This window comes from Suncus etruscus, chromosome 17 (assembly GCF_024139225.1).
Source record: "Suncus etruscus isolate mSunEtr1 chromosome 17, mSunEtr1.pri.cur, whole genome shotgun sequence".
In the NCBI taxonomy this organism is placed as follows: Eukaryota; Metazoa; Chordata; class Mammalia; order Eulipotyphla; family Soricidae; genus Suncus; species Suncus etruscus.
Window position 1 is genome coordinate 21,520,803 of NC_064864.1, and position 24,441 is coordinate 21,545,243.

Consider the following 24,441-nt stretch of genomic DNA (forward strand, 5'->3'; position numbering starts at 1 on the left):
GTGTCTATTCTGATTTCTTTTTTTTTGGGGGGGGGGTTTGTTTTTTGGTTCACACCCGGCAGCACTCGGGCTACTCCTAGCTCTACGCTCAGAAATCACCCCCGGCAGGCTCAGGGTACTATATGGGATGCGGATTTGAACCACCGTACTTCTGCAAATAAGGCAAATGCCTTATCACTCTATCTCTCCAGCTCCTATTCTTTTGATTTGGTAAAGATTTCTACAATTGTTGGTTAGGTTTAGGTGGTTATAAGTGTTCAGGTTAAAAAAAAAAAATAAGTGTTCAGGTTAGGGGCTGGAGCAGTGGCGCAGCGGTAGGGTGTTTGCCTTGCATGAGGCTGACCTAGGATGGACTGCAGTTTGATCCCCGACTTCCCATATGGTCCCCCAAACCAGGAGTGATTTCTGAGCACATAGCCAGGAGTAACCCCTGAAAGTCACTCGGTGTGGCCCAAAAACCAAAAAAAAAAAAAAATAGTGTTCGTCTTGTATTCATTTGTTTTCTGGTCACTTGTTCTATTAGTTGTAAAAAGGGATTGAAATTTCTGCCTCAATTTGTTATCGGTTTTTCCTTCAGGTTTTGAAGCTCTACTAAATATGAATAAACAACAGGATTATTATGTTGCTTAGGGGGCCACACCTGGCCAGGGGGTTACCCCTTTGGTACACACAAGAACGTGGCAGTTGCTGGATATTGAACTTGGGCTCTAGCATGCAGAGCCTGTGCTCCAGCTCTTTGAGTTATTTCTCTGGCTGTTACTTTTATTTTATTATTGGGGGGGGACACACTCAGCAGTACGCAGGGTTTACTCCTGGCTCTGTGCTCAGGAATCATTCCTGATGGTGTTCAGGGGACTAGGGATATAGTGCCAGAGATGGAACCTGAACTGCTCTGTGCAAGGCAAACACTCTACCCCACTGTTGCTTGGTTCTGTTACTTTTATAGATGCTAGCCCGGGGGACATAGTGGTTCTTGGGTGACCGTATATGGTAGATTGAACCCTGGATTGAACCAGGGTCAGACCATGCAAGACAAGTGCCTTACCCTCTACTATCTCTCTGGTTCTGGTTGGATTATTTTAAAATAAACTTAATAGTTCTGGTGATATTTACCCTCAACTCAAGCCTTCTTTGTAAAATAAGTCACTCTAGCTTTCTTTTGATTATTGTTTGACTTAAAATATTTTTATTTATACCAATTTTATATCTTTATATAAAATAGATTTTCTATATTTAGGCAATATATAGTTGGTTCTTGCTTTTTTACTTATGTGACAAAATCTTTTTGTTTTTTAGACACCTATTCCAGCTCTGTGGTCAGGGCCCTTCCTGGTGGTGTTTGGGGGAATCCTGTGGTGGCAGGAATTGAACCCAGGACTTCACATATGCAGGACAAGTGCTTGTGATGTCCATTGGGCCTAAAGTGTGGTGCTTGGGCTTGCAGTGCTCTAGGGCCCTGAGCTACCAATGATGAAACTTAGGGCCTTGCACTTGCTTTGAGCCATATCCCTGGTACAGTCATGGAGGCTCCTGAGCACTACTGGGGGACCTGGTGATGACCCACCTTCAACCTGAGCACTGAACAGTCCACCCCCGTTGGCTGAGTGCTGCTGGGATTGGCCCACAGTTCCCTGAGCACTACCCGGGATGACTCTCCCCTCAAAAGAAGGGAAAGATGATGGGTTCTGATTTCTATTTTTTGTTTGGATTCTGATTTCCTTAGCAACAGTGTGACAGGTCTGAAGGAGAGAACTGGTACCTTCCCCTCAGCAGGAATCACTAAGTAGATAGACATGTCATGTCACACTCGTGGGTGGTCTGTCAGCTGTCAGGTGTGTTGATGTGCTGGGCTCCATCCCTCCCTCCAGATGTTTCCGCCGGGCTCCAGGGTCGAGGTTTGTTGGCTGTCACCTCTGTTCCCTGAAGGAACAGAGATGAAATAGTTGCCATTTTGGGACAATCTCTTCTGCATCATCTCCTCAACGCTGCACCTTCAGCTTGAGAGCAGCCATGGACAGTCCAAACTGTGACAGTCCCACGAAACTTAAACTGTTGGGAAGGATAGGACTTCACTCATGTGCTGTGAATTGCTGGTGGTGGCCTCATTTTGAGCCCCACTTTCTTTTCTGGAGTTAATTAATATTTTTTGAGTTATTTAATATTGTTGTAGGGTCCACATATTCTGATTGCTTCCAGTAGCCATCACTCATTTATGCCACTTAACATAAGCCCTACCACTCTTCTTATGATGAAATAGATGACTTCTCACTTCCAAATTAAAGTCAGAATTATCTTTTTTTTTTTTTACCACTCTGCAGTGCTCACAGATCATTCCTGGCAGTGCTGGGGAAAACATAGCCATGGATTGAACCTGTATCAGCCATGTCTTGGCAAACACATTAACTGCTCTATCATCTATTTGGACCCCAAAAGTCAGAATTATCTTACAGTATCTGCCAGAACCTGATTTTTCTTTTTTTCTTTTCTTGTTTTTTGTTTGTTTGTTTGTTTGTTTGTTTTTGGTTTTTGGGCCACACCCAGTGAGCTCATGTTATTCCTGGCTATGCGCTCAGAAATTGCTCCTGGCAAGGGGGACTATATAGGATGCCGGGGATCAAACCACAGTCCATCCTAGGCTAGCATGTGCAAGGCAGATGCCTTACGGCTCTTGCCACTGCTCTGGCCCCTCTTTTTTTTTTTTTGAAAGGGGTTGGCAGGTTATATGAAGCTATGCTTGGGCATACTCACAACTTAATCCTAGAGGAGACGATATGGGGTCCTGGGGACTGAACCTGTGTTGTATTATTAATTATAGAGTCCTTGAGGTGGATGGAGTGGATGGATGGGGCCTTCCTCGGCCAGCCTCCTAGCTCTGCACTCAGAAATTGCTCCTGGCAAGCTTGGGATCATATGGGATGCTGAGGATCAAACCTGGATTGGCTGCATGCAAGGCAGATACCCTGCCATGTGCTATCGCTCCTGTCCCTATTTTCTGTCTTACTTTCAGTGATTTCCCCATCTGTCAGTGGACACAGTCTAGGTGGCATGCTTTCCTGCCAGGATGTTCCTTACGCCCTGCTTCTTCTAGAATGCTCTTCCCTCAATGTATCTTTAGAAGCATGGCCCTGCCTTGATAGCGCTGTTTGCATCCCCTCCTCCTTTTTGATTTGGACCACACCCAGTGGTCCTCCCAGATAATACCTAGCTTGCACTCAGGGATTGATCCTGACAGTGCATGGAAGACCATATAGAATGCTGTGGCTCAAACCCAGGAGGCAAATGCCCTCCCACTGGACTTTTGCTCCTGCCCCTCAGGCCTCCCCTTTGAAGCCTTGTTCCAGAGCCCTGGTGAATGCAAGGCATTTTTTGCTTCCTTTTTTTTTGGGGGGGGGGCACACCCGATAACACTCAGGGGTTACTCCTGGCTATTCGCTCAGAAGTTGCTCCTGGCTTGGGGGACCATATGGGTCGCCGGGGGATCGAATCACGGTCCGTCCAAGGCTAGCGCAGGCAAGGCAGGCACCTTACCTCTAGCGCCACCGCCCGGCCCCACTTTTTGCTTCCTAAGTGTTTGACTCTGCTTCCATTGCTCTGGAGGCCTGTCTGTGGATGTCTGGACAACCACCTGCTAGTCACTGCAGGAGGGGCATCCTGGCCACCTTGCTTCACTTTGGCAGTTCCTCATAGAACCCTGCTCTGAGCAGAGAAGAGCCTGAATATTTGTTGTTTTTTTTTGTTTGTTTGTTTGTTTTTTGAGTCACACCTGGTGGCGCTCAGGAGTTACTCCTGGGTTTGCGCTCAGAAGTTGCTCCTAGCAGTCTCGGGACCATATGGGATGCGGGGATTTAAACCAGGGTCCATCCTGTGTTGGCCACGTGCAAGGCGAACACCTTACCTTTATGCTATCACTTCAGCCCCAGACCTGGATATTTGTGAGGAGGCAGGAGAAATGGACCCCATGTCCCAGCATGGCTGCTCTTTGGGGTGAATTGCCATGGGCCCCATATTCCTGGTGGTCTTGTCACACCAGCTCTGCCGCTTCTGCCACTCCCTCAACGGCCTCTCGCCCCTTGATTCCACAGAGCTGCGGTGCAACCCTGGGCAGTTTGCCTGTCGCAGTGGCGCCATCCAGTGCATCCCCCTCCCCTGGCAGTGTGACGGCGTGGTGGCGTGTGAGGATAAAAGCGATGAAGCCGACTGTCCAGGTGAGTGAGTGTGCGCAGTGGACCCTTGGGACCACCGTCCCAGCCTGCTGTGTGATTGTGCCTTCCTGGGGAGGGGCTCCATTGTCATTTACTGTATCCACATGTTGGGAACTCATTTTGAGCAGACCCCAGAACCTGCAGGGCCAGGGGCGACCACAGAGGTTCTGCCCATTCCACCCCTGGAGGGAGGCAGTCCAGGCCCTGACGGGAGGGGACTCTCTTTGGCCTGGCCCTTCCTTGCCTCACTTCCTTTTGAGAGCTGTTGGCCTGACCACATGCTGGTAATTGAGGTCAGCGTGAGTGCCTCAGGAAGGGTGTTGAAGGCCCCTGCACCTCTTTTCTGCAGACACTTTTAGGAGTAGAGTGGATAATGGTGTTTGCTGCCTCCTTGGTGCTTAACATTGGCAAGGGAGAAAGCATGTCCTGTTTTGATGTACATACGTGACCGTGCGTGTGTGTGTGTGTGTGTGTGTGTGTGTGTGTGTGTGTGTGTGTGTGTGTGTGTGTGTGTGTGTATTGAAGCCTATCAGAGGGAGATGTGCCTCATATTGCAGCTGGTCCAGGCATCCGAGTCTTTTTATCTCCGGCTTGGTTTTACTGTGCCAACGTAAAATATCTGCTTTATTGCCTGTCAGTGGCAGAGCTCAACTCAGCTGGGCCAACTCCTGTGCCTATTCCTTATGGAGTTTCCTGGCTGCTTGCTCCGTGTTTGCCTTTCTCTTCCTGGAATTCCCTCATCAGGTTTGTGAGCTGTATATCAGGCTTGGCTCTGGATCCTCTCACTGGAGATTGGCCTCTGCATGCACTTGTGAATAGCTCGGTCCTGAGCCACAGCAAGGACCTGGGTTCACAGCTTTTGTGTGTCTGCAGGCTGGAACCAACATCCGCACCAACTCTCCTAGGGGGTATTCTGAACGCAGAAGCCAGTGGTTCTGAATTGGCTTTACAGGAAGCATGTCTTAGTGACTGTTTTCTTTCTTCTATTTCTTCTCTTTCCCTCACCCCCATTTCTCCCTTTTCCCCCTTCTCCATCATCATCATACTTGGTAGAACTAAGTGACTCCTCCTATCTCCTGTCAGTACTCAGGGAACCATGCCAGGGATCAAATCCAGATCTCTTGCATGTGTTGAGGGACATTTCCTGGTTTTTGTTTTTAATGTTTGTTTTGGTTTGGGGCCAACACCTGCTGATGCTCTAAGCTACTCCTACTTCTGCACTCAGTGAATGGGAGGATTAGGAGAGGATCCATTTTGGGGCCATCTTTACAGTCAAATGCATCCAACCAAACCATCTGCTTCTTACATTCGAGCCTTCCTTTTATCACAGCAACCCAACCCTGCGCCCAAATGCCAGGTGAAAGAATCGTCTTTTTTTTTTTTTTTTTTTTTTTGCAGCATCTGACATATAACAATTTGCAACTTTTTTAAATGACATTAGAAGACTTGAATCAAGGGACCAGACCAATAGCACTGTGAGTAGTGTGTTTGCCTTGCACACAGCTGACCTGGGTTTGATCCCTGGCCTCCCATATGGTCTCCTGAGCATTCCATGAGTGTGAGCTCAGAGCCAGGAGTAACTCCTGAGCGCCACCAGTTGTGACCCCAAAACAAAACAAAACAAAAAAACCATAAGACTTGAATCAACATGTTATTTTAGGACAACCAACTATGGTAGAGGCTTTTCTTAGAGTGGTTTGTGGATTCAGTGTATATCCTGATGAAGCATCTGGAGGTCTTAGCGGGAGTGTGTGTATGTGTGTAATTTAACAAGTCTTTTGTTTGTTTAGATAAATAGTTAAAGTGCTGTAGTTCAGCCCAGACTCAGTGGTTGTTGGTTTTTTTTGTTTATTTTTTTGTGGGAGGCCATACCTGGTGGTGCTCAGGACTTTCTCCTGTTTGGGCTTGGGAGCATATGGCATGCTGGGGATTGAACCTAAGTAGGCCTATGTGCAAGGCAAGCTTTCTACCTGTGTGCTATCAGCCTGGGTAGAGCACTAGTGTCCCATGGGGAGGGTTTGGGTTGATCTGGCAGTACAAAAAAATTTTTTTTGTTTGTTTTTGGGCCATACCCAGTGGTGATCAGGGGTTATTCCTGGCTCTGAGCTCAGAAATTGCTCTTGGCAGGCTCGGGGGACCAAATAGGATGCCGGGAATCAAACCCAGGTCCATCCCGGGTTGGTAACGTGCAAGGCAAATACCTGACTGCTGTGCTATCTTCCGGCCTCATAAAAATTCATTTTTTAGGGTCCTTAGAAGATGAACAAGGAGCAGGCATCTGCCTCCCAGTGTCACAGCTTACTTAACGGTTGGCTCAGAGAAACCCAGTGGAATAGAGCTGCCAGAAAGAACCCTGGGAAGCTTGGCTTGTGGCAGAGGGATCCCAGCTTCCTAGTCAAAGGGCCGGCAACCATTCCCTAACACACAACACACAGGGATTCGTTTTTAGGATGATCAGCAAAAAGCTTCTGAAGACAGTGACCTCGATAAGGGACCTTTTTTTAATATATAACCACATGAGGTAGTTCTTATGCTTGGAGTCAGCCATGTGATCCAAGATCTTGTTACCAGGCCTCCGTCATGCAGATATCTACTCTAGTTCTGGGACCTCTCTTAATCTCGACCTTTTTATTAAGTCACAAAATGTGTTAACTCTTTTTTGGGGCCACACCCAGGTGTGGTCCATACCAGGGGCTTACTTTTGGCTCTGTACTCAGGAATCACTTCTGGCGGTACTCAGTGTACCATATGGGATGTCAGGGATCCAACCCAGGTTGGACACATGCAAGGCAAGTGCCTTAGCCACTGTACTATCTCTCTAGCCCTCTATCTCTCTAGTAAAATAGTTAACTCTAAAAGTGTTAAGTCTCTGAACTAGAGAGATAGTACAGCAGATAGGGTACTTGCCTTGCACACAACTGACCTGGGTTTGGTTCCCAGCACCATATATACGGCCTCCTGATTCCTATCAGGTGTGATTCATAAGCAGAGAGCCAAGAACTGAGTTCTGAGTACCACCAGGGATGGCCCAGAAATCAAAAATAAAAGTGTTAAATCTTGTGTGTGTAATATGTGCGTGTTGTGTGTGTGTGTATCTTTGCATTATAACATCGAAATTTCAGCTGTCCTTTATATATAGAGAACCTGCATGTGGGGGCCGGAGAGATAGTACAGCAAGTTCGAGCCACAGCATACCAGATGTGCACTGGCCCCACCAGTGATTCCTGAGCACCATCAGATGTGGCCCAAAACATTCCCCAAAAGAATTAACGTGTGTTTATATACCAGATTAGAAAAGAAAATTCTCCTTTGACCTTTAACTAACTGTACCTCCAGATCAGCTTCGGTAGGGCCTTGCTTATGTGAGATATTGGGTATAAATTTGTCCCCCTACCTCCCCCCAGATGGTCTATAGAAAACAAAGATTTATTCTTGCAGCTGACCCTGTTTAATCCTGGGCACCGCATGATTCCTTGTGTATCACTAGTATAGTTCTGGTAGTCCCCAGCACTTCAGGGGCCCAGTAGTGGTCCAGATAGTCCTCAGCATCCAGGGCCCAAACAGCACTACATCCTTCAGCTTTTTCATTGAGCCACCAGCCTCCTTGGCTGAGTATTACTGGGAACAGCCTATGGGCCCTGAGTACCACTTGGGAAACTACCTCCAAAAATAAAAGCAAAGCCACTAAGTTTTCTTCTTTTCAAAAAGCATTAAGAAAGACTGTAACAGGCTAGCCGCAGAGTTTGAGGACACTTAGAGCATCTAATGGATTGTGAGCCAGCATATATTAAACACTAATACCAGATCAGAAAGAGATGAACAGGGATTTCACCTTGTTGGTATTCAGATGTGCCATTTCACAGTGATGCTGTTGGCACAGAATTTAATGTCTGGAACTCAGGATATGACTCCAAGTGTCAGGGCACTGCCTGGCATGAGTGAGACCCTGGCTTCTGTCCTGGTACCACATGGCCCCAGAAAGCCACCTTTGATCCCAGGCACTGCCAGGAATATCCCAACCCTGCAAAATTAAGCAGCCTGGCAAAACCAAGCTTGAAAAAATTGGTTGGCTTAAATCTTACCTGCTTGGGAGAAAGTGAATTGAACTACTCATTCTGGAAAACAGATACTATCTTACTCAGCTAAACATCCCATACATTTGGATATCCATTCCATTAATACTTCTAATATACAACTTAGGAGCAACCTGTGTCTGTCCACATGATGGAGACTTACGAACCAATGTCCTTGAGCAAGTGTCAGCTTCATGCAGCAGCAGGGATGAGTCTTAAAAGTGGAAGGTAAGTGGCAGTGGGGCAAGTTGTCAAAAGATATCAGAACCAGTGAGGCAAGTCAAAGCAAGCAGTATTTTATTTATCAGATAAATTCAAACACATGGGTGAACAAGGATTCACAGGAACTGTGCTCCTGCTTCCTCCCTGGGAGCAGACAGAAGCTGCCCTGTGTATGTCTGTGGCAGGGATCTCTGGCAGGAGGACCACAGTGCAATGTCTGAAGCCCCGTACAACCAGGTGACACTCTGGATCAAACCCAGGGCCCCAACATACAAGACAAATAAATGCCCTGCCATAGAGCCACATTCTAATCTGAACCATGACATTCAAAAGCAGGTGTGTCTGCTTAGAAATTGAAAAAAGGAAGTCAGAAAGATAGTTGGATAGTTGCTTGACCATCTGTGTTTGTTCTCCAGCCCCCTATGTGGTCCCATTAGTTCTGCCAGAAGTGATCCCCTGGGCACAAAACTAGAAGTAAGCCCTGAACACAGCTGAGTGTAGTTCAAAAGCAAAATGCAAAAAGATCACATACAGATCCAGACAGGATGCACATGCAGAAAATATTTCATCCCAGGCTCATTCCAGATTCATACCAAAGTTGGCTAATGAGTGAGACTTTCTGCCCTTTACAGGGCCTGTTGGCAAAGATAGAGAGAAGTGGCTAGCTTTTTCTCATTGCTCATTTTTTGGGCACTTTTTTTTTTTTAATGTGGGGGACACAAAGTAGCGCTTGGGTTACTCCTGGCTCCTCATTCAGGAATCACTCCTGGCAGTGCCCAGGGAATCATGTAAGATGTCAGGAATCAAACCTGGGTCTGGGGCCCAGAGAGATAGCACAGCGGCGTTTGCCTTGCAAGCAGCCAATCCAGGACCAAAGGTGGTTGGTTCGAACCCCGGTGTCCCATATGGTCCCCCGTGCCTGCCAGGAGCTATTTCTGAGCAGACAGCCAGGAGTAACCCCTGAGCACCGCCGGGTGTGGCCAAAAAAAAAAAAAAAAAAAAAACCTGGGTCTGTATGGTGCAAGAACAGCACCCTCCCCGTTGTGTTATTGCTCCAGCTGTTTTGTTTTTTTTTTTAATAATACTAATAGTTTTATTTAATTACGGTGTAAAAAGCACTGTGCTAGGGTCTGGAGTGATGGCACAACAGGTAAACTGGTAGGGCATTTGCCTTGCATGCAGTGTTCAATCCCCAGTATCTTGTATGGTCTCCTGAGCATGCCAGGGATAATTTCTGAGCTCAGAGCTAGGAGTAACCCCTAAGTGCTGCTGGATGTGACCCAGAAACCAAAGTGGGGCGGGAGACACTGCTAGATTGCCACGAAAGATACAGAGATGAAGAAAATATACACATGACTAGACTACAAGGCAGTAGCAAAAGTGGGCAAGTGCTGAGAGTGCAGTACTACTAACTGGCCTCAAGGCTCCAATCTGAAACACTGCTAATGACGTGTTGGCTGCTTTTGAAAATCCCATCTCAAGATTGGTATGTTAGATGTTTAAGTGAGGCTACCTAAGCAGCTGGAGAGTGCCTAGTCTTTAACAACAAAAGCACAAGGTTTGCTGAGAAATAAGAAACCTAGCCCTTATTTTTTGGCTTGAGGGCTACTCCTGATGAGACTCCTCACAATACTATCTCTTTAGCCCTGTCTCTAAATAGTGGCAGGAACTTTCTAGGAACTTCTTAGTTGGTTAGAGCACCTGTCTTGCGGGCAGTAAACTGGAAATTCCATCTGAGTGCCCGCCTCTATGCAAGAGGCATTCCTGCAGTATAGCAGAATGTGCCTTGTTGGGCACACTGCAGCCTGGCATGTCCTCCACTCCCTTGCCATGCCACAGCACAGAGAGGGGATGGGAAGTGGCGGGGGCTGATGTAGAGCTGAAGCTGGGAGTCGCAAGCTCTGAGGAACTCTGAAGCCCAACTCTGATCATTCTGATCATTCTTATCATTCTGATAGTTCTCCCAACTCTACTACTACCCAGGGTCTAATCCGGCTCTACTAGGATCTGTCTGGGCTAAAGCAATAGTACAATGTGGAAGGAGCTTGCCTTGCACTTAGCTGACCCAGGGTCAATTCCTGGCATTCCCAAGCCCAGGAGCAATTTCTTGAATGCAGAGCCAGGAGTAAGTCCTGAGCACTGCCACATATGATCCCAAAACAAAACAAACAAAATACAAGGGCCTTTCTCCTTTCAGAAGAGGCCACAAAGTCCTCAGTGGCTCCCCACTTTCTTTTCATTTTCTTTTTTTTTTTTTTTTTTTTTTTTTTTTTGGATTTTGGGTCACACCCAGCAGCCCTCAGTGGATACTCCTGGCTCTATGCTCAAAAATCACTCCTGGCAGGCTCAGGGGACCATATGGGATGCCGGGATTCAAACCACCGATCTTCTGCATGCAAAACAAACACTTTACCTCCATGCTATCTCTCTGGCCCTAACTCCTCACTTTCTATGCAGAGTGTCATTATGTCCTGGAGCACTGGCACAGGACACCCATTTGATTGGTGCTGGGCTCCATGGTCAGCGTGATGGGGTTTGGGGAACATTGGCAGCTGGTTTATAGGGTAAGCCTGGGACCCAAACCCCAGGCCACCTCCTCTGTGCCATTCTAGACTTGAGTCTATGTTAGTGGCTTTTCTGTATCCTGTCCCATTCCTCAACTTTGCCACAGGCTACCCTGGGACCATCCCTGAGCAATCCAAGCCTGCAGACTCAGCGCCACGCTGCTTCTGCTACTGGAACTTTATTATCAAACATCATGTCCCTCTTTTGTTTAAGAAAAAAGAAGGTAGAAAATTAAGCAGCAGAAATTATTTCTAAAGAAACAACAGATCAGATATACAAGGACTAAATCCCATACTTTAAATATGCTGCAAAAACTAACAAAATGGGGCATTAAAGGAACCAGGAAACTGTTTTAATGAAACCAATAAAATTTTACAAAGGAACCAAACTAATGAGGAACTCAGCTGAAAATTCATTAGCAAGAGTTTAATAATATGAACAAGCCGAAGGATTAAGTGAATTTGTTGGGGGGAAGGGGTGCTGTGCTCAGGACTTACTCCTGGCTTGTTCTCAAGGATCACTCCTGAGAACAGGAGGCCATATGTAGTGCCTAGAACCAGGAACCAAACTCTTGTCAGTTGCTAGACTATATAGTATACCTACTATCTAGTATGTCTCCAGATCATGTGAAATTATTGAGTCTTTAGAACAAAAGAATGAAGAAAGCCTTGGAGACTTTAGAGTTTCACCCAAGAACCAATAGGGGAAAGTGATTTCCTGTATTTGACGATTTACAATAGCAAGAATGGAAACCACCCAAGTGCCCAGCAATAGATAAGTGGATAAAGAAGGTTTGTTATGGACACATGGAACACTGCTTGTCTGAGGAAAAAAAAATGAGATTCTGCAATGTGCTGCAGCTTGGATAGAACCGCAGTGTCATGCTAAGTGAATCGAGTCGGAAAATAAAAGACAAACACCAGACATTCTTGCATGGAGGGTATAAAGACACAGGATTAGACAGTCCTTCGTGGAAACAAACCCTGAGACAGGTTCAGAAGAACTGGCAACTGAGGTTTGGGGAAATCTTCCACACTGGTGGAGATTCACATAGTTGCTCTGCAATTATGAAACAGTGACTTCAATAGTATTGTAAACTATGGTGCCTCAACTTACAAAAAAGGGGTGCTAAGGTTATAGTACATGTATTGTTTTGTTTTTGGGTCACACCCGGCTCGGGTTACTCCTGGCTGTCTGCTCAGAAATAGCTCCTGGCAGGCACGGGGACACCAGGATTCGAACCAACCACCTTTGGTCCTGGATCGGCTGCTTGCAAGGCAAACACCGCTGTGCTATCTCTCCAGGCCCTATAGTACATGTATTAAGCCGCTTACCTTCCACACAGCTTACTTGGTTCTGGTTTTCAGCACCGCATATGATTCCCCCGAACCCCACTAGGAGTGACCTCTGAAGGCAGAGCCAGGAGTAAGCCCTGAAAACCACTATGTGTGTCCTAAACAAGAAACAAACCAAGGGCTGGAGTGATAGCACAGTGGTGGGATGTTTGCCTTACATGCGGCTGACCCGGGTTTGATCCCTGACATCCTATGAAGAATCCCCCTGAGCCTGCAAGGAGAAATTTCTGAGCTCAGAGCCAGGAGTAACCCCTGAGTGCTGCTGGGTATAACCCACCCCCCCAAATGAAGACCTCTAGCTGAGTGAGGTCTGTAACCCAATGTGCAGCCCTTAGATATCCAAAGTTTCCAAATATTTGCCCATATGGTTTACTGAAGGAAAATGAAGGTTTGGAATCCCCATGAATACACAAATGCAGGGTCACTGAATAACATACAGGTAATTTAGCAGAATGTAAAGAAATTTATATACTATGACCAAATAAATTTATTATTGAAATATGAAGATGATTTACGACACTAAAAACCAATTAGCATAGGGCTGGAGAGATAGTACATAGTAGGATGTTTACCTTGCATGTTGCTGACATGGGTTTGATCACCCAAGTGAGTACAGAGCCAGGAGTAAACCTTAAGCAACGCCAATGTGGCCCTAGAAAAAGAAAAAGAAATAAAAATAAAAACTGTCAAAATTGAAAAGGAAATTGTAAACCCTGTGCTTAGGTTATACACTTCATATGTAGAAAACACTCAAGATTAAAAACACAAAGAGGCCAGAGAGATAGCATGGAAGCAGGGCGTTGCCTAGCATGCAGGACGGTGGTTTGAATCCCGGCATCCCATATGGTCCCCTGAGCCTGCCAGGAGTGATTTCTGAGTACAGAGCCAGGAGTAACCCCTGAGTGCTGCCAGATGTGACCCCCCTCACCCCAAAAAAGATGATACACATTTATGCATATAGTACTTTTTGCTTTTTTGTTTTTGGGGGGCCACAACTACCAATGTTCAGGGGTTACTCCTCACTTTGTGCTCAAGGATTACTTTTTTTTTTTTTGGTTTTTGGACCACACCCGGCGGTGCTCAGGGGTTACTCCTGGCTGTCTGCTCAGAAATAGCTCCTGGCAGGCACAGGGGACCATATGGGACACCGGGATTCGAACCAACCACCTTAGGTCCTGGATCGGCTGCTTGCAAGGCAAACACCGCTGTGCTATCTCTCCGGGCCCAAGGATTACTTTTTTTGTGGGGGTTGGGTCACACCTGGCCATGCTCAGGGGTTACTCCTGGCTTTGCTCAGAAACTGCTCCTGGCAGGCATGGGGGAACATATGGGATGCCGAGATTCAAACCACCATCTGCCCTGGATCAGCTGTTTGCAGAGCAAACGCCCTACCGCTATGCCATCTCTCTGGCCCCCAAGGATCACTTCTGGTGGTGCTCGGGACCGTGTGAGATGCCGAGGATCAAACCAGGGTCAGTCACATGCAAGGCAATTAAGTGCCTTACCCACTGTACTATTTCTCCAGACTTACATGTAGCACTTTTAAAACTAATAAAAGAATTCATCAGGGTATAGAGATAGTACAGGAGATGAAATGCTTGCCTTGCATACATATAATCCTGGTTTGATTCCTGGCCCTATTTGAACACAATGCCAGGCAGGCGTAAGTCCTGTGCACCATTGCATGTGCCCAAAAACAATAAGGACTTTTTAAAAATAGTAAAATGGGTCATGTCTTGATGAACTTTTTTGACTTCACGTAAGGATGTCTATGGTGTGAGCGAAGGTGGTTTTGTAAGGTTTCCTGCCACTGGTTTTCATGTGTATGTGCAACTTCCTCAGACCAGAAAGCAGTTCCTCCTCTGCCTGATGTCTGAGATCCACCTTTGTTCTTCCGTCTGTGAACATGAAAGTGCAGTAGTACTGCTTCTCAGGCCAGGCAGCCTGGATGGGTTGACTTGTATTCTGCAGAGCCGTCCGCCTTCAGTCACCAGGAGCTGAGAGTACATTGTTAGAGTGGGTTGGTGGGTGATGTAGTGCCCTCGTGGGCTGCTCCTCGGGCACACCCTGTGGGATTTGTAAATATATATTAAAGTGGGGGACATTTCGAGTCAGAACTGTTGGTGCTCAGGAGTTCTTCCTGGGTCCTTGCTGGCTGCTCTCAGTGGTGCTTTGGGGGACCCTGTCATGTCAGGAATGGGACCCAATCCTCCCACACGCAGTGCCTGTGCTTCAGCCATCTCAGCCCCTATTAGAAAGTCTAAAGGATAAGTTCTGAGTTGGAGAGACAATACAGCTGGTAGGGCACTTACCTTGCACAATGCTGACCCAGGTTTGATCTCCAGCACTATGTATGTTCCCACGATCACCAAGAAAGATCCCTGAATGCAGAACCAGGAGTAGACACTGAGCACCACCAGGTGTGACCCCAAAAACCAAAAAGTGAGAGGAGAGAGTGTTTTGATTAAGGATCCAACCAATATGTTATCTTCCATGACGGGCTCTGGGAAAAGGACCAGGTCAGTAAGTCCATCCTCAGTGGCTGGACCACTGAGGAGCTGACTGACTTTAACTGAGTTCAGCTCTTCCCCCTGCCTTGCATCATGATGATGGGGTAGGTACCTGTCTGCCATCGCATCTGTGAGCCCTGCGCTCCTGCTTTTGGTGTGACCTGCTTCTGGCGGGGTTCATGGCACCTGCCATGGACCACACTCCTGGCTCATTGCCCGGCACATCTCAGTTCCGCTCGATGGGGCTCGTGTAGTTTGTGATGGCTCACAGTACTCTGGCCTCACACTCCATCAAACTGCCTCACATGTAGCTGCAAGGAGGGCACTTTGAGCCACTGGGTCAGCTCCCTCAAGTCCGCAGTGAGGAACTTCGCCCAGACAGCCCTGTCTGCATGATGTTCCAGGCCCACTTGAGTCTTAAGGAACTGAGGATTCAGAGAACTCAAGAGATCACCAATTTATTGCCAAGTCTATAACTTGGGAACTCTAATAGAAGAGGTCTCACACCTGCCACCCTGAATACCCCCTGCCACCCATGTTTATGTGGGGGTTCCTTGACATGTGGGGCTGATGAAACCATCCCCTTTATGCCCCATCTTCTCCACAGGTCTGGTAACTTCAGGGAGCCATTCTTAGGTGGTTTCGAGACAGCACATTCATGTGATGAGAAGCCCTTGTTATTACTGTTTATTTGGTGGTGGTGGTGGTGGTGGGGATTTCCAGGACTCTGGCACACTCCCAAGTCCATACTGCTGGCTGGGACACGCACACGCACACACCGACCAACCAACCCTGCAGCCATGTCACACTCAGCACTTTAGAATTTAAAAGTTTTGGGGAGCTTTAAGCCCCCAGCTGTGGAGAAATACCAGGGATCTCTCTATTTTTTCTTTGGTTTTCGACCATGCTCGTCTGCTCAGAATTTACTCCTGGCACTGCACTTAGGGATCACTCGGGGGTGGGGGGCAATAGGCTGTGCCAATGTCAAGTCCAGGTCGGCTATGTGCAAGGCAAAGTACCTTAACCCCTGTGCTGTCTCCAACCACAAATATTTTTTCTTATAAATTACAGTCTATAACACAGCTTTTCTTTTTAATCTTGTGATAACTAAAAATGAATATCTGAGCAATCTTTTTCCTAGGCCACATCCGGCAGTGTTCAGGGCTTACTTGTTCTACATTCAGGAATTATTCCTGACAGGGTTCAGGGAACCATATGGGATGCTGGCAAACACCCTAGCTGCTGTACTATTTATTACTATAGTCCATGTAGCAGTCGTAAGTGTATTCTGGAAAATAGTTCACTCGCTCTCGCTGTCTCTCTCTTTCTCCCTCTCCCTCGCTCGCTTTCTCCATCTTCGTCTCCCTCCCTCTCCTCTCCTCCTCTCCTCTCTTCCCTCCTCTCTATCTGTGTCTGTTTGTCTGTCTGTTTCTCTCTCTCTCTCTCTCTCTCTCTCTCTCTCTCTCTCTCTCTCTCTCTCTCTCTCTCTCTCTCACACACACACACACATGAACTTGAGGTATTTGTGGACACAAGAGCAACAGGGTAGCTGGTTTCAAACTTGAACTTACTATGGTAGTACAAAGGTTAGAGCATTTTGCTTTGCACACATTGAGCCTGGCTTCTATATCTGGTTGAACACCATAACTGGTTTCCTAGGGGCGAGAGCAATAGCACAGTGGGTAGGGAGGGCTTTTGTTTTCCATGCAGCTGACTCAGGTTCGATCCCTGGCATCCCATATGGTCCCCAAACACCGCCAGAAGTGATCTCTGAACACAGCTAGATATAGCACAAAAAAAAAATACCTAGGGGCTGGAGAGATGGCATGAAGGTAGGGTGTTTGCCTTGTATGCAGGAGGACGTGGTTCGAATAATAATGAACTTACAGGAGAGTTTTTTGGGGGTTAGTCTTTGTATCTATAGAAAGCGGGAAAACAAAAGTGGGGGCTCAGACCCTCCTCAGAGGTTCCTTTCTGCTCTGAAACCCATTCTTCAGGAAGACTTCAAGCTGTCAGGGATTGGGGGTAGGGCCTTGTCTCAGTTCACATCAGCCATTGTCAGGTGGAAGACAAGGGGTGTGAGCTTAAGTGGAGGGGGTGAGCTCACTCAGACCAGGACCCTCCATCACTCTGGTTTTTGTTCACAGTATCTTTTGATACTGGTACATTAGGTTGGGGTGTTGGGGAAGGGAAAATTGCTTCGAAGTGTCTGTGCCCTGAAGCCAGTGTTTGGGGATCAGCTCAGCAGTGATCACTGCCCAGCCGGGGTATCCCACCATCTGAGCTCTTCTCTGCGGTCAAAACAATCCTAAGGAATCTGGAGGGTCCCCTTGAACTCAGCCTTATCCCAGGCCACCCTGCTCCATGCCCAGCCCGACACTTGTTGGGCCCTGCCAGACATCAGACCCATCCCCTGAGCAAGGCCTGTGTCCTTTGTGGTATTTCCAGTGGCTCTGGGTCAAGTGTGTGCAGTGACTGTGCTGGCTGGATATAGGAAGAGACACTCGGAATAGCCAGCAGACCACAGAGGAGCTCCCTATTTTCTATCTGGTTCCTGGTTCCTTCTCTGGGGCAGATGGTGTCCAAGGCCATGAGCATCCACATAGCCTGACCACATGCTCTGGATCTTTTCCTCTCTCCTGCCTCTGTCCTGCTGTGTCAATCTCTAGTCATTTTGGCCTGTTAAGTGCCAGGGACCGGGCTTGTTTCGGAGGAAGAGACCCAGACTCGTGGGTTCTCAGGTCTTGCCCCTGGGAGTATCCCCCTGGATGGGGGTGAGTGCAGACAGGCCACTAGCCTGCTTTACCCACAGGCTGGCCTCTGGCACTGTCCACGCACTGTTGCTTCTTTCTGCCTGCTCTGAAAGCCAGCCTGCCTCCCTGGGAGTAACCAGGAAGACGCTGGGTCCGGAGAGCAGAGGCACGCTGCCCCCTAGTGCTGGGTGTTGGGAGAGCAACCTGTCCCCAGGCCCCAAGACAATCTTGGGGAAGATTTTCCTTTGGTTTTTTTGGATCATGCCGCCTGCTCAGAATTTACTCTGGCACTCCACTTAGGGATGATCACTCCTGGTGGGGCCCAGTGGGGGAAGAAGAAATTACTTCCTCTGTGGCCGCTAAGCAGCAGAGCCTTTCCGGGACAGCAGAAAGCTGTAGACAGTCTGAACTTTGAGTGGTTGGGGCTCAGGGATTTACAGAAATCTGGTCACAGAGCTGTCACGGCAACTGTGGGAAGGAGTATGTTCGATGGGCCAGGAGATAGCTCAGAGGGCTAGAGCGTAGGCGTTGCACACAGAGGCTGCACAACTGTCCCTGGCACAGCATGGACCGCTGAACACTCCCAGCTCTGGCCCAAGTGGCCCCTAGCACTCGGCTTTGATTGAGAAACTCCACTCTGGTGAGCCTGGTGGCATGCAGAGTAATCCTGAACTCTCTGAGAAGGTCCTCGGTATAAAATGAAAAAGTAAATGGGCCAGAGCCAACTGTCCTGGATAGGCCATGAGCTATTGCTCTGGGTCTCCCTTGTTGTTTTAAACAGAATTATAGATAGTCCACTTCTTATGCATGCTCTCGTTATATTGAGCTATATCCCCTGCCCTACAATACTTAACTTTTTTTTTCCCCCTTAGGTTTTGGGGTATACCTGACTGTACTCAGTCTTTACCTTTGGCTCTCTGCTCAGGGACCATTTCTGGTGAGGTTCAAGGGATCATATAAAATACACAGGATCAAGTGAACATGGTCATCCACATGAGAGACAAGCCCATAGAATTCCTGTTTTAAAATGGGAAGAATGGAGCAATGGGACAGCAGGCATTTGCCTTGCAAGCAGCTGACCGGGGTTTGATTCCTCTACATCCCATATGGTCCCCTGTAGTGTTAAATAATTAACAATGGTTGCTGGATAGAGGTGGATGGATGGAGGGATCTTTCTCTGCCATCCCAGGCCACTTGGCTCCGCAATCCCCATTCAGTTGACGGGTCCCAGGTTTAGGTGAACGGTGGAATCAGACTCATCCAGAGACAGGCATCAGGAAGCATCAGCTTTATTCATGCCCTATTCACCACATTTGTGGCCTATATCATAACCAATTAAGCATTCAGCCATTCTTTTTTTTTTTTTTTTTTTGATTTTTGGGTTACACCTGGCTGTGCTCAGGGGTTACTCCTGGCTGTCTGCTCAGAAATAGCGCCTGGCAGGCACGGGGGACCATATGGGACACCGGGATTCGAACCAATCACCTTTGGTCCTGGATTGGCTGCTTGCAAGGCAAACACCACTGTGCTATCTCTCCCGGCCCGCATTCAGCCGTTCTTAGTTAGCCCTGCATCTTAACTCCTGTCAGCCATCTTCCCTTTGACCTCCATGCTGGCCAAAGACCAAAAAGGGCCTAATCCCCTCTGGTCCATTCCTTATCTACCTTTTCCAAGACCCCTCCCAGGAAATGGGCAGGGTCTTGTTGGTAAGGTCAAGTTACCTAGGAAGAATGGGTGGGGGATGAGGCTTCAGTCCCCCAAGCACCGTCAGCAGGAGAAACCCTGAGCACTACTGGGTGTGACCAAAAATAATTAAAAAAAAAAAAAAAAAAGCCAGAACTAGTAAATTAGCAGAGGTAGATACTAGAGATGCTGATACTGGAAAGAGGGGAGGGTCGAAGGCCCCCTGTCTTGTCCCTTCACTTCCTGTTCTGGTCAGCCATTGGAGGGCAGCCAGGCTTGTCTGGTGTCTGTTCTGTGTAAACTATTTGTCACCTTGCCCTAGGTGTCTCTTTTTTTTTTTTTTTTTGTGGTTTTTGGGTCACACCCGGCAGTGCTCAGGGGCCACTCCTGGCTCCATGCTCAGAAATTGCTCCCAGCAGGCACGGGAGACCATATGACCTTCTGCATGAAAGGCAAACGCCTTACCTCCATGCTATCTCTCCGGCCCGCCCTAGGTGTCTCTTAACTCCTTGGTGTGTCCTGTGCATTGAGATGTTTCTTTCCCTGATGTGCCTCAAGCCATTCTCCTTGTTTTTCTGGAGTTGCTCCTTGCATGGGAGATCCTGGAGCTCAGTTCCTCTCACCAGGGTTGGAGACATCAAAAGAGGAACTGAGAGATCTGCCCATCTGCAATATTCATTAGCCTGCCAACCATAAAACTGCTACTCTCTTGGCCTCAGCATTCCACCCCACTTCCAGCCATATGTTGAGACCTAGAGGGCTGGGTCTGGCAGGACCCACCTAAGGTTAGGGAAGGACCCCAGACAGTGTTCAGAGCCCAGGGACCAGCAGGAGAGTGGAAGTCCATCCTATAGTTTCTTCTTTGTGCTAACAGGACTAAGCCTGGATTTTGGATGGAGCTTGGTGGTGGGACTGAGACGGCTGAACATGGTCTTTCTGTCCTGCACAGTTTGCCTGTTGGGATGCAGGAGATCGAGCTGTCTGACAGTGATCACAAATGCAGAACTGGCCCCTGGTTTAATTTCAAGAAGGAGCAGTGTGAGTGACCTGTTCAGTGAGCACCACCCTCTCCTCTAGAGAGCCCTCCAGAGCCAGATGTGGGTCCTTGCTCCATGTCAGAGCACTTGCCTTTCATGTGTGAGGCCCTGGGCTCCATGCCTGCCTGGAAAACAAGGTTGACTCAGTTGCCCCTGCAGTGCTGGCAGCGCTGCCTTGACATCATCTCCTGAGAGCATGTCTCTGTGCTGATGGCCTCCTCCTCTGTTTTTGCTTGCAGAAGTGACCGGGGAGACACGTCCTTACCATGGGAAGGAGGCCATGGACCCGAGACAGGGCCGATCTCGGGGCGGCGACCCCATGCACTTCCACGCCGTGAACGTGGCCCAGCCTGTTCGTTTCAGCAGTAAGTTGCAGACCTGCCCTGTTCGACCTCAACCTTCAAGCAAAGACGCTGGCTCAGAGACAAGCACAGCCAATGAGCACGAAGGCTCTGTTTTCACAAGCTTGTTATCTATTTGAGGCCCATTCCCAGTGGTTCCTGGTGCTTGGAGACCACTTGCTTGTGGGTGCTGGGTACAAACCCAGAACTCCCACATAAAAGGCAGGCACTTCAGCCTTTAAAGCCTTCTTCTGCCCAACCCAACATTTTCCTGTGAGCAAGTAATACCTTTACTTAATAACTGAAGTGGGTTGTTTTGTTTGCTTATTTGTTTTGGGGCCACATCCAACAGTGTTCAGGGCTTACTCCTGGCTGTGTGCTTAGCAGTCACTCCTGACAGGAACCTGGGGACCCTGTGTAATACTGGGAATTTAACCCTGGTCAGCCATCTGCAAGGCAAGTGCCCTCCACACTGTACTTTCTCTCCAGCCCAGTAACTTCACTGTTTGAGACTTAAGAAGGAAAAAGCTGGGGCTGGAGAGAGAACACAGCGGTAGGGCGTTTGCCTTGCATGCAGAAGGATGGTGGTTTGAATCCCAGCATCCCATATGGTTGCCCAAGCCTGCCGGAGGGATTTCTGAGTGTAGAGCTAGGAGTAGCCCCTGAGCACTGCTAGGTGTGACACCCCTCCCCCCTCCAAAGAAAGGAAAAGGCTGGATCTGGAGCGTTAGCACAGTGGGCATGGCCACTGGTTCGATCCCCGGCCATATGGGAATATGGTCCCCCAAGCCTGCCAGGAGTAATTTCTGAGTGCCACTGGGTGTGGTCCCAAAACAAATTAAAAACCAAACTAAAAAAGAAGGTAAAAGTGTCCAATAGGGGGCCGGAGAGATAGCACAATGGCGTTTGCCTTGCAAGCAGCCGATCCAGGACCAAAGGTGGTTGGTTCGAATCCCGGCGTCCCATATGGTCCCCCGTGCCTGCCAGGAGCTATTTCTGAGCAGACAGCCAGGAGTAACCCCTGAGCACCGCCGGGTGTGACCCAAAAACCAAAAAAAAAAGTATCCAATAGAAGGAAAGTCAGTTTTTCTGTCCTTTCTTGTACCCCCAGAAGGCCATCCATGCCAGGATGTCAGCAAGGCCTTTCCCAGCTTTGGGAGCCCCACCTCTGACCAGCATGCTGGAAGCTTCTGTACTTAGTGGCTGGTGAATCGGGGCCTGCCCCTCAAGCCAGGCTGTCTAGCAAAGTGAGGCTTCTCTCCTGCCATCATTATCTTGGAAGCAAGGAGCCTTCTGACCTCTAGGTGGCTCTGTTGCATGAACTGTCGGTGGTCATTGGCTGGGGTAGAGCTTCCCTTTTCTGTCCAATGATCTTGTACCTTTGTTGAAAAGTTACACACCAAGTGTACACACTTAAGCACCTGTCCTTAAGAACTTTTGCTTGTTCCAGTGGATGCAAATGCGCCTAAATATGGCTTTAAAACCCCAAACAGGCTGGAGCGGTAGTAAAGTAGGTATGACACTTGTCTTGCATGAAGCTGACCGAGGTTTTCTGATACCTGGCATCCTATAAAGTACCCTGAGCTTACCAGGAGTATTTCTTGAATGCCAGAAGTAAGCCCTGAGCATAGCAAGGTATAGGTGTAAACAAACCAAGCCAAAATTAGGACCAGAGTGATAGCACAGCCATAGGGTGCCTTGCACCCGGCCCACCTGGGTTTGATCCCCAGCATCCCATATGTTCCCCCAAGTCTGCCAGGAGCGATTTTTGAGCACAGAGCCAGGAGTAATCCCTGAGCACTGCCGGGTATGGACCCCATGAAAAGAGACTATCTTTTAGTTTGTCCTTTATTTGGGGGAGTGGGATTTGGTCACACTCTGTATACTACTCAGGGCTGACTCCTGGCTCTGCACTCAGGATTCACTCCTTATAGAGGACTATAAGGTATGTATGCCAGGAATTTAACTGTTCTGGCCACATGCAAAACAAATGCTATCTTCACTATATTATTAATCCAATTCCAAGAATAAAATTTATTTTATGGATACTTGCTGCAGGGGGAATTGAAGGCAGGGAAGCCTCCAATTTCTGACTGTCTTCAAGCCACGATGGCAGCTTCTGTGTAGGAGGGACCCCTAGGAAATTCACATAGCCCAGTCTGAGAAACAGGCCTGTCCCTGCCAGTCTCAGCCTCTCCATTTCAGTATTTCCGAACAATGTTTTCCCTGGTAGAGCACATGTCTGACTGCTTTTGGGACCAGGGTCCTAATTTGGGGGACGGTTCCCCTTCTGTGCTTCATGTTTCCTAGGGAAATGCCCGACGGGGTGGCACCACTACGAGGGCACAGCAAGCTGCTACAGGGTCTACCAGAGCGGTGAGAACTACTGGGACGCAGCACAGACCTGCCAGCGAGTCAACGGCTCCTTGGCCACCTTCTCCACGGACCAGGAGCTGCGCTTCGTCCTGGCCCAGGAGTGGGAGCAGCCGGAGCGGAGCTTTGCCTGGCAGGACCAGCACAAGTGAGTGCTGACCCGAGGCCTGGCGGTCGTACCCATCGTCACCCTGTTCCACCAGACACCATGTGTTTGTGACATCATTTGGCTCCCAAGCAGCCATAGAAGGCTGTCCTGGGGCCCGGAGAGATAGCACAGCGGCATTTGCCTTGCAAGCAGCCGATGCAGCACCAAAGGTGGTTGGTTCGAATCCCGGTGTCCCATATGGTCCCCCGTGCCTGCCAGGAGCTATTTCTGAGCAGACAGCCAGGAGTAACCCCTGAGCACCGCCGGGTGTGGGGCCCCCCCCCCAAAAAAAAGAAATGGTCAGGTGGAGACTGTGCTGCATTTCACATGCCCCTGCCTGTGATCAACTTAGCCCCGACCTTGACTTGACCCTCCTCCCGTTCCTCCTCCTCCTCCTATTCCTCTTCCTCCTCTTCCTTAAAAAGAAAAATAAAAGAAGGCTGTCCTGTCAGCTCTCACCGGTTATGGCTGCAACTTAGGGACAAGCTATCTAGATTTACACAAATCTCTGCCAAACTCACATCCACCTAAACACGCTTTTTTTTTTTTGGTGGTGTTTGGGTCATACCCGGCAGCGCTCAGGGGTTACTCCTGGCTCTACGCTCAGAAATCGCTCCTGGTAGGCCTGGGGAACCATATGGGATGCCAGGATTTGAACCACCATCCTCCTGCATGCAAGGCTTTTTTTTTTTTTTTTTTTTTTTTTTTTTTTTGTGGATTTTGGGTCACACCCGGTAGCGCTCAGGGGTTACTTCTGTCTCCATGCTCAGAAATCACTCCTGGCAGGCACAGGGGACCATATGGGACGCCGGGATTTGATCCGATGACCTTCTGCATGAAACGACTTACCTCCATTCTATCTCTTCGACCCCGAAGCACGCATTTCTTAGCTCCTCCCCATCACCTGAGTTTTCGGGCAGGGGACACAGAGATGGACCCAGGACCCTTTGGAGAGGCAGGAACAGGAACTTCCTAAGTTCTGATCTCTGAATTCCGGTGCACCTATGAGTGGTGAAAGGGGTGTCATACCCCCAGAGGTTGCTGGGAGCAAAGGCTGTGCTGCTGTGTTGGCTGGCATGAGAGGTTCCTCCTGAGGGGTGCAGGCGCCTGTAAGCATGCAAGCCAGAGCACCCAAGTTCTGTCTCAGGTCTGGCTGGTGCCCTAGCTTAGCAGTCTGGA

The 24,441-nt window shown here is 48.5% G+C and overlaps 1 protein-coding gene across 2 annotated transcripts in view; it reads left to right on the forward strand.

Annotated features, from left to right (window-relative positions):
* DGCR2 (DiGeorge syndrome critical region gene 2) overlaps positions 1 to 24,441 on the forward strand; it is a 63,095-nt gene that overhangs the window by 22,970 nt on the left and 15,684 nt on the right. Inside the window, exons 2-4 of one of the 2 annotated variants that reach the window (XM_049764615.1) lie at positions 4,083 to 4,205; positions 20,640 to 20,765; positions 23,043 to 23,262. In XM_049764615.1, coding sequence (XP_049620572.1) covers positions 4,083 to 4,205; positions 20,640 to 20,765; positions 23,043 to 23,262 — 469 coding nt within the window. The remainder of the gene's footprint in view (positions 1 to 4,082; positions 4,206 to 20,639; positions 20,766 to 23,042; positions 23,263 to 24,441) is intronic. The other variant, XM_049764616.1, reaches the window with a different exon arrangement.